Here is a 10,000-nt window from a genome sequence, read left to right on the forward strand (position 1 = left end):
TACAGTCAAATTCAGCGACCGGGCGACCCCTGTTGTACCAGTAGTCAAACCAAATGGTACCGTACGAATCTGTGGCGACTACAAGAACACAATAAACCCTCAGGTGCAGGTGGAAGAATATCCACTCCCCCGCATTGATGACATTTTCGCAAAGCTTGCGGGAGGACAGTCATTTACTAAAATTGATCTTAAACAGGCCTATCACCAGATGGAGTTAGATGAAAACTCACAAGAGTATTTGACAATCAACACTCATCAAGGGTTATACCGATATAACCGCCTTGTATTCGGAATAACCTCAGCCCCAGCCATTTGGCAAAGATCAATAGATCAAGTCTTAGAGGGAGTGGGAGGTACAAGTTGCATTCTGGACGACACCATCATTACAGGCAAGAACGACCAAGAACACCTTGACCACGCGGAAGAAGTTCTAAAGAGGTTGCAAGAACATTGTCTAAGAGCAAACCGGGAAAAGTGCGAGTTCTTCCAAAAGAAAGTAACCTACGGTGGCCATGAAGTAGACAAGGATGGATTACACAAAACACAAGAGACAATTGATGCAGCAGTAGTCAACGCCCCAAGGCCAGAGAATGTCCAACAAGTTCGTTCATTTCTGGGACTAGTGAACTACTACCACAACTTCCTTCCCAACCTAGCCACCACCTTAAACTCCCTGAATCAGCTCTTAGAACAAGATAAACAATGGAAGTGGACCACAGAATGTGAGGAAGCTTTCATCAAAGTGAAGGAGCTCATCGCGTCAGACATGGTCATGATCCCGGACGACCCTTAAGACTAGCCTGTGACGCATCACCAGTTGGCATTGGAGCTGTCTTGTCACACATTATGGCTAACGGCTCGGAGAGACCCATCGCGTTTGCATCACGCACCCTCAGTAAGACAGAGAAGAACTATTCTCAGATTGATAAGGAAGCATTGGCACTAGTATGGGGAGTTAAGAAGTTCCACCTATACCTCTTTGGTTGCCATTTCACACTTGTAACGGACCATGAACCTCTGACTTCAATTTTCCATCGAAAGAAAGGGATACCAGCAATGACAGTTGCTCGCCTGCAGCGTTATGAGCTCTTCCTTGCAGGTTTAATTACAGCATTGAATACAAGAACACCACCCAGCACGGAAATGCTGACGCTCTATCACGCCTACCTGTAACAAGGGACAGTGGACGGTGGACGGTGGACCCCGTAGAGGTTTTCCAAATGTCTCAGATAGACATACTTCCAATCAGTGTGGGTATGATCCGCCAGGCAACCCAAAGGGATCCTGTTTTATCGCATGTGTTAGAACACACAAAGCAAGGGTGGCCAACAAAGTGTGTGGAAGAGCTGGAACCATATTACAGAAGAAAAGATGAACTTACTGTCCAAGACAGCTGCCTGATGTGGGGAACACGCGTGATAATCCCATCAAAGTACCAGATACAAGTATTGAATGAACTCCATAGTGGCCACCTTGGTGTTGTCAAAATGAAAGCCTTGGCCAGAAGCTACGTGTGGTGGCCGGGGATGGATAAAGCAATTGAACAGATGACAAAAGAATGCACGGGCTGTCAACTCACCCAGAAAAACCTGGAAACCGCACCATTGCATTCGTGGGAATTGCCAGCTTGTCCCTGGCAACGGATACTCGTTGATCTCGCTGGACAATTCTTAGGGTAAATGTTCCTCGTTGTTGTGGATGCGCACTCTAAATGGCCAGAGGTGGTAAAGATAAATTCGACAACGGCCACGAAAACAGTTGAAGAATTGAGAAAGCTTTTTACTACCCACGGCTTACCAGAACAATTAGTCAGCGACAATGGGCCCCAATTCGTAGCCAAAGAATTTAGATCCTTCATGAGAAACAATGACATCAAACACATACGGTCAATGCCATACTACCCCGCTACGAATGGTTTGGCCGAGCGGTTCGTACAAACGGCGTTCAAACAAGCTTTGCAGGCAGCAGCAACTGAAAGGAATCCGCTCTCCTGGAAACTGGCGAACTTCTTACTAGCCTATAGGACAACACCACATGCAACAACAGGGGAGACGCCAGCCATGCTACTCAAGGGAAGGTATATTCGGACAAGACTTGATGTACTAAAGCTCGACATACGGAAGAGAGTAGAGGATAAGCAGCAAGACCTGGAGTTGAGTCTAATCAATAGGCACAGACGCAAGCTGGATGTAGGTCAAGAAGTTATTGCCCGAGACTATCGTGCCGGAAACAAGTGGATGCCTGGGTTCATAACAGCTCAGAGGGGACCCTTAACATGTGAAGTTAGAGTTGCACCCAACACAGTCTGGCGGAGACACATTGATCAACTCAAGGGGTCTGCCCTGCCCCTAAGATCTGACCAAGGGGGCGAACAACAACAACAGAGCCCCAGCTGTGTTCACAGCTATCCCGCAAACAGCAAGCAATATTGGAAGAGAAGTTCCGCAGTACCCGACACCTGACAACATTGAGGGGTCAAGTACAGAGGAACATATCAGCGCCACCTCTGTCAGTACCTCAAGGGACCAGGCGACTGTTGCCCTTAGCAGCACGGGGACACCGGCTAGACGTTATCCTGCTCGGTTAAGGAAAGCACCTGGAAGACTGAGCTTAAACTGAGTTTGCTTGTTTGTTGAACACGCGTCTCTGTAATTGGGGGGAGGGATGCTATGTCACAACAGTTTTTCAGCGGTGTTACCAGTTCACATGCACATGCATGCCATGTGCTTATCAGTAGTGTTTGAGAGATCGCCATGTTTAATAAAACTATTCGACTGTTGCGTTAGAGAACGAGTCCATTCCCTGTCGTGAGACACAACAACAACCTACAAAAAAATGCCACCGGTACCCTTTTCATACATGTAAATGATTCCGAAATTTGAAGTATATAACTTGTTACAATCTAAGTTGCTTGTTAACGTGTTTACTAACAAGGATTTTTTTTGTCTGAGACAGAAGCATTTTCATGAACACACCCTTGATTTTGTTTACTTTTCACTTTTTTAAAATTTGCCCATTATTTATATAATTCAACTCAGACCGGTATGAACTTGAAATTTTTGTAGTCTTTTACGTGAAACAGGGACGAAATGCTTGGTGCCTGGTTTCGGGACGAAATGTGTAATAAATGTATCGCTGACCCAAAGGCATACAGGTTGGATTTTTCTGAACCCGGTTTGAGATTTGTTGTCATTTACATGAGACCGGTACGAACTCAGGCCGGTGTCCTAGCGAATTTGGACCACCCTTCCCTCCCTCCCCCCCCCTCGCTACAAATCCGCTAGTGGATTTGGATCCCCCATTACGGTTTATTTGACTATTTGGATTGCGGAAACTGACCAATACCATGAAGCATAAATTTTTGAGAAAAAGACTTAAATCAGTTAATTTTCCAATAAATGTTCTTAAAGCATTCGCGGCGGCATTTCGTAAAGTAGATGCGAATTTTAAATCCTTTCTGACAGAAGCTGACGCACTGGGAACTCATTGAATTGTCGTGTTAATTTTCTTATAAAGAGAAAAAGCAAATTCGGACTAAAGCTTCAGTTAAAGTTGTTTAAGGCACGCGCTGTGGCCAACCACGCCTCCCGCCTCTGCGACCCAGGTTCAATCCTGGCCTGGAGGTCTTATGTGGGCTGAGTTTCAGTCGATCTCAATCTGACTCCGCGGGTTTTTCTACGGGTATTCCAGTTTTCCTCCCTCATCAAAAATCGATAACATCCGGGCGGATACCCTCGTTTTGGGATAACCTCTGATATCTCTCCCATTCATTGTATTGAATGAATATTATTTCACAAAGGAGGTGCCACCTTTTGAAGTAACACCACTTGGTTGAAAAACGCTTTGATAGAACCTTACTTGATTACAAGGCTCAGAAGATTTTTCCTATTTTTATAGCCAAACTTTTCCGGTCATGGCTTCTCGGATTGATTTTTAATAAGGAAAAAAGCAAAGTTAGAAGTAAGTTTCAGTAAAAGTTCACAAATGGCTTTTCAGGACTTTTCTGGAAACGGGCCCCAGGTCACTTTTTCGCACTCGTTTTTACCCAGTCCTTCGCTATCAACCGAAGGGAAACCTGGCCTTCTCGTTATCAACAGTCACGTGCAAGATGGCGGACGAAGAGAACGAGTTTGAGAGACCACGAAAAATACCCAAAACGTTAGAAGAAAAGGACACTGGAAAGCGGCTTATAGTGATTCTTGAAAAAGCTTCTCTAGAGACAGTCAAGGTACTTAAATAAGTAGATAGTCTTCGTCCTGACATTTTTAGGATTGTCAAAAAATGTAGACCCGCAGAGGACGTTGGCAAAACCAGGATCGGACCGGATCGAATCGGATTGACAAAACTGGGACTGGATCAAGAACAAAATCCCCGCCAAAAGTAGACGGTCACCAAACAACGTGCTGAAGAGAGGAGAAGTCGAATTCTGTGCCTTTCTCTCTTGTAGTCGTCTCCTCATTTATTGAGACTCGTCAAAATGTTTTGTTGCCACGGGTGATTTCAGATTCCGAAGCGGAATAATGAAAGATACGAGGTGACAAATTGTCGTCAATAAGTGAATTGACTTCTTTAAACATGAAAACTGACAACAATATTTTACGTTACCCCAGCCCCTGACAATTGCACAATAGGCTGATTTAGCAACAGAAAGGGAATGTCAGTTGACGAAACGAGAGTCCGCAGAATAGTTGGGATTCTACTCTAATGTGACCTAAAATGGATATTTTTGTTGCGCGTGCCATCGTCAACTGACATTCCTGTTCTGTTGCTAAATCAGGCCATTGTGCAATTAGAAGGGACTGGGGTAAAGTAAAGAATTTGTCGTCAGTTTTCATGTTTGAAAAAAAAAACCGTTGCATATGCAGTCAATTCGTTACATTGTATCTTTGATTATTCCACTTCGGAATCTGTAATCACCTTTGGAAAAAAACATTTTGACAAGTCTCAATAAATGAGGAGACGACTACAAGAGAGAAAGGCACAGAATTCAAGCTCCTTGTCTGGTGTTATTGATCCGGTCTGAGTTTTGTCAATCCAATCCGATCCAGTCTGGTCTGGTCTGGTCTGGTCCAATCTGGTCAGATCCACATTTTGCTAATGGCCAGACGTAGACGTCTGCAGTCGGATTGACTTTGTTTACAATAGCTTTCACATGGTTACCTTCAAAGGGTATTTTACCCTTCGCTGGCTATACTAAGACTCTCAGAAAAAAACAGAAAGCACGCAGCCTGTCTACATTACCCTCTGCCTGGTTGCATTCTCCATTTTCTTAAGATAGATCTTTGCGACATCTCAGGGCATAGAGCATAGCGTAGCTGTGGCGACGTGCTACATTGAGAAGTTCCATTTAGAACCCGAATACCCCCCTCCTTCCTTCCCCCTTCCCTGTTGATGAGGTCTCTCAGACCACGGCTGGAAGGAATCTTTTGTCAAAGTCACCAACAAGATATATGTGTCAAGTGGGTTCTGAAAGAAAAATCATAAGTAGAACATCCCATGGGAATTCATTTATTTATTCCATCTTGACCAGTTATGTATCAAGTTTGCCGACCATCTGCATTTCTAGAAGAAATTCTTTTAAATTTTTTAGCAGTTAATATTCCAATGATTAATTAACATTCCTTGACTGGCCAAAATTTTTATCATAGAATGGAAAGACTTTTGAATTGCTGAATTGTGATCAGCACAAAGGGATAATGAAAAAGTTTAAGAGGGACCCTGCTAATTCCCGGCCGGACATTGCTCATCAGGTAAGCCTAATATAAAACATGGCTGTAAGAGCTTGAAAATATCCAAATGTTATGACCATCACATTGTATCTTTGAGTGATATGACATCACTGCCATGTTGGTGCTGTAAGTTGGTGCTGTAAGTAAATTTTTCCGACTAACAAAGTTGGGCAATTGCAATCTGTAGTCTGCAAAACGTTCAAGTAATAATAATAATAATAATAATAATAATAATAATAATAATAATAATGATAATAAATTTCCTGTCACTGCAAATGCCCTTTAAGGCATAATGAAACAGATTACGAGAACAAGGCATAATTTGTAACATAGATGAAAATTTCTTTTTATTTGTTGTTGTTTGCATGGTTTGAAGATTTCTAGCAGTTTTGGTAGCAGGTAGGGTGGAAGTCTTTACTAGTAAAATTCCATATTTACTTGGCTAAGTGCAGCTCCTGAATAGATACGGGTGCCATATTTCTAACCCTACTTTCCAAAATTATAATTTGTATAATTCAGACAGTGTTAGAGCTTTTTTTTAATTAATTAAGGACACCAAGAATTTTCTAATGCCCTAATCCCAAAGGGATCTACATGTATGTAGAAATAAACAGTAAAGCAAGACAGTTTATTGCATTAATTATCAACATATTTCTGTTCTGCTGTCAACATTTTCATGTTGATGTTTAAATAAATGCCACATTTAACAAAAAAAAAAAAGGAAAAAAAAGCCTTTCTGTAGTGCTCCATTTACTATGGGTAAAGCACTTTTTCAATACTCATTCATATTATTTGGTAAGAGACAATAATTCATGAATGGGTATAATATAAAGAACTATTAAAGCTTGCACTGTAGACAATAAATTGAAGCAACCCCTACTTCACATCTTTCTCTTTTAGTGCCTGCTAATGTTGATGGACAGCCCACTGAATAAAGCAGGACTTCTGCAAGTCTATGTTCACACAGAGAGAAATGTTCTCATAGAGATCAACCCTCATACCAGGATCCCAAGAACATTTCATCGTTTTTGTGGTCTGATGGGTAGGCTGAACTGACTTGAGTAACTGTATTTGCATACTTTATCCCTCAGGTTCGCAGAGTAGCTTCAGGTGTATCATGATCAGTAGTCATATACAACACTGGGGCCCCATCTCTTTTTAATGTTTATTTTAAAGTTCTTGTATGGTTTTCTCACCACTAACCTTAATAGAAAAGATAGTGGTTTCATGAAGGAGTACACAATCATGTAGAGCACTTGTAATGGGTGACAGGTTATTCTTTTTCTGCTATATTATTACACCGAGGTTATTAAAACATGTCAATAGTCCTATATAAGCATGCTCTGGCTCCAAATCAAACCCAGACTTTCACACCCTTTTCATCAACCATCATAATAAATTGTCATTAATTTGCTTGTCTTGATTGCAGTTCAGTTGTTGCACAAGCTGAGCATTCGTGCTGCTGATGGACCACAAAAGTTACTCAAGGTATAGATAGAACAAAACTGAAATAATTCTTAAACATTGTAGAAGAGATGGTAAATTTTTGACTTGGTTAACAATTAAAGAGAGTTACATAATATTAAAGACAGCTCTTGTAAGACTCCTGCAGCTAAGTGGTATAGCAACCTCACTGAGGATTAGAAAGGAAAGGAAAGGAAAGGAAAGGAAAATCCGAAAGGAACTTTTAATTATTTTAAGTGGTACTATGATCAAAAAATCATTTCCTTTTTTTCTTCTGATTTTGAAAGCGTGTTCGCTTAACACCTAACTGGCAAAATTTTGAGCTTTGAGTTTTATCCAAAGGCTGTTTATTTTGAGTGTAAGTTTTGGATTTCATGGTCCGCCATTACTCACGTTCAAAACTGGCCGATTGGACCTCAGAGGGTTGGATCTAGAGAAAATGACATCATTTACTCACTAGCTTAAAATTTCAGCGTGTAAACACAATTTATTATATAATTATGCAAAACACGGGTTGAAAAGTCTGAAAGCCCGAAACTTCCATGCTGCATATTAATTAGGCTGCGTACACACGCATTGCATTCTTAAACTAGTGCGTGTTTGACGTCATTTTCTCCTCGACCCAGCTCTCTCAAGATTTTGAAGTTAGTAATGGTGGACCAATAAAAAAGAAAATTCCAGCTAAAATAAACAGGTGTCTTTTTTAAAATCAGAACTTAAAACTTGGGTGAGTTAGTGTTTAGTTAACATAGTTTTGAAATCCAAAGCAAAAACAAAATTTTTTTTTGGTCGTAGTACCACTTTAAGTGTTGAGTCATTCTTGCGCTGGAGCACTAATTGGGGACACCGTAAACTTAAATTAACAATTAACACAGTCAAGTCAAATGTTGGTTTTTGAGGACAGGAGAAACCCGGAGTACCCGTAGAAGACCCAACAAACTCAACCCACATATGACGCCGAGTCTGGGAATTGAACCCGGGCCACATTGGTGGGAGGCGAGTGCTCTGAGACTCACCACTACTCCATCCCTGTACCCCCAGTAATTATTTTAAGGGTCAAAAATTTGACTGCTGAATGCTCAGATTTTTGTCGAGTTTGGCTGAGTCAATACTGAGAAATACTCTAAAATATATTTTGTCCCTGCGCTTTGCATTACTGAGGTAATAATTTTCCCCTATGAAAAATATGCAATATCCGTGAAATATCAGTATTCTGCATAAGCAGAATCACATGACCTTGAAGCATGTAACTTGCAACTGTTTTCCTTGGAACAAAGCTGCCAGGAATTTTATGCCCAAATATGGAGAAAAGAGCTACATTACATCCAAATAAGCAAATTTCTAAACTCAAAAATCCCAGTTCTGAGCCAGAGTTAAGCGCAAACAAGGTCATGAGCTTCTGGCATAAGTCATTAGTTATACATTATGTGCAAGCTAATATCAATTATATAATTATTAAGTAACCTGACTTAAGAGTTACCTTGTCAGGTTATCAAGAATCCAGTAACAGATCATTTACCAACTGGCTGCCGGAAAGTAGGTGGGTTTTTGCAAAGAGTTACTTAATATCTTAAATTCAAACTAAATGACATTAATTTTGATGCAATTTTTTTCTTTCGGTTCTGTTTGTTTTTCTTAAATTTTTCAGTCATCTGATAATTACTATGATGCTCAGTCTATATGTTCTCCAGGTACCTCCTTCCACTCTGATAACCTTGTAAAATTGAAAGACGTCATCCCAAGAGATGAGCCTATAGTCTTTGTTGTGGGAGCCATGGCTCATGGATCTGTAAGTCTTCTTTTTTCTTTTTAATTAAAGTGACATGTTCAGATGCCATCAGAATGCATGGAGATCAGGTTTTGGTTGTTGAAAAAGTGGATAGCACTGTGCAGCAGATAGTAGTAAATGACAATCCAGCAGATAATTCGTATCTATAAACCCAATGAGTTATCCAGATGGCAGATGGTCATTGTCAAAAAAGAAGGTAGAATGGGTATCTTGTTATTTTATGAGTGCTTTCCCATACAAAACGTCTTGGCAGGTTTTTACCACCAAGTCTTGCTGTGGTTAAAATTAGTAAACAATATGAAGATGAAACCGTCAACACTTTTTTAAAAAGATCTACAGTATCAGACAGGTTTTGCTTATAATACTATCAAAATGGATGTAAATCGACGTTTTTGCCATTTGAGAAAAACCTGTCTGAGAGATTTAACTATTTCTTTCTATACATGATAATTTACTTTTTCTCGCTAACGATGGGGTCGTAAGGCTAGTTTTTGAGAAAAAGGCCTTTGAAGTGTCTAGTTTCCAGTCCCCCGTCCAGCAGCTTGGTCACTATATTTAGCATTTCCCCGTTATTAAAATTACATTTAACATTTGTGAAAGACAGAAAGACATTCTATTGCTTTAATTTCACAGATTTGAATCTCGATCTGCAGTAAGCCACCTTAATGCCCTGCAGAGATCATAATTACCAGTAACTATGTTATGACAGAATCTGATAGTGATTTAATGTGCAAATAATATTATTTATGCATTCTCAGATTGATGTTCCCTATGTTGAGGAAACAGTAGCAATCAGTCAGTACCCTCTGTCAGGAGCACTAACATGCTCAAAAATCTGTACAGCTTTTGAGGAGGCTTGGGGAGTTGTGTGAAAGAACAATTTGTACACTGGGACAGTGTGCATGGATTTGCAATAATTTCAGCATGCAGCAAAATGGGTGAACAAACTTGGACAAATTATCAAAAAGACAAAGAAACAAGAGACTATCAAATGGACAGAAAAGTCAGCTTATTATCA

At 40.5% G+C, this 10,000-nt stretch overlaps 1 protein-coding gene across 1 annotated transcript in view; it reads left to right on the forward strand.

Annotated features, from left to right (window-relative positions):
- The first annotated feature begins 4,095 nt into the window (after window positions 1-4,095).
- The window catches only part of LOC137993261 (ribosomal RNA small subunit methyltransferase NEP1-like), a 6,251-nt gene continuing 346 nt past the window's right edge, over window positions 4,096-10,000 (forward strand). Inside the window, exons 1-7 of the mRNA XM_068838998.1 lie at window positions 4,096-4,228; window positions 5,649-5,750; window positions 6,630-6,771; window positions 7,159-7,217; window positions 8,682-8,733; window positions 8,885-8,982; window positions 9,741-10,000. The exon at window positions 9,741-10,000 is cut by the window's right edge and continues 346 nt beyond it. Of these exons, the coding sequence (XP_068695099.1) occupies window positions 4,109-4,228; window positions 5,649-5,750; window positions 6,630-6,771; window positions 7,159-7,217; window positions 8,682-8,733; window positions 8,885-8,982; window positions 9,741-9,854 (687 nt within the window). The 5' untranslated portion in view covers window positions 4,096-4,108 and the 3' untranslated portion in view covers window positions 9,855-10,000. The remainder of the gene's footprint in view (window positions 4,229-5,648; window positions 5,751-6,629; window positions 6,772-7,158; window positions 7,218-8,681; window positions 8,734-8,884; window positions 8,983-9,740) is intronic.

This window comes from Montipora foliosa, chromosome 2 (genome assembly GCF_036669935.1).
Source record: "Montipora foliosa isolate CH-2021 chromosome 2, ASM3666993v2, whole genome shotgun sequence".
NCBI classification, from domain to species: Eukaryota; Metazoa; Cnidaria; class Anthozoa; order Scleractinia; family Acroporidae; genus Montipora; species Montipora foliosa.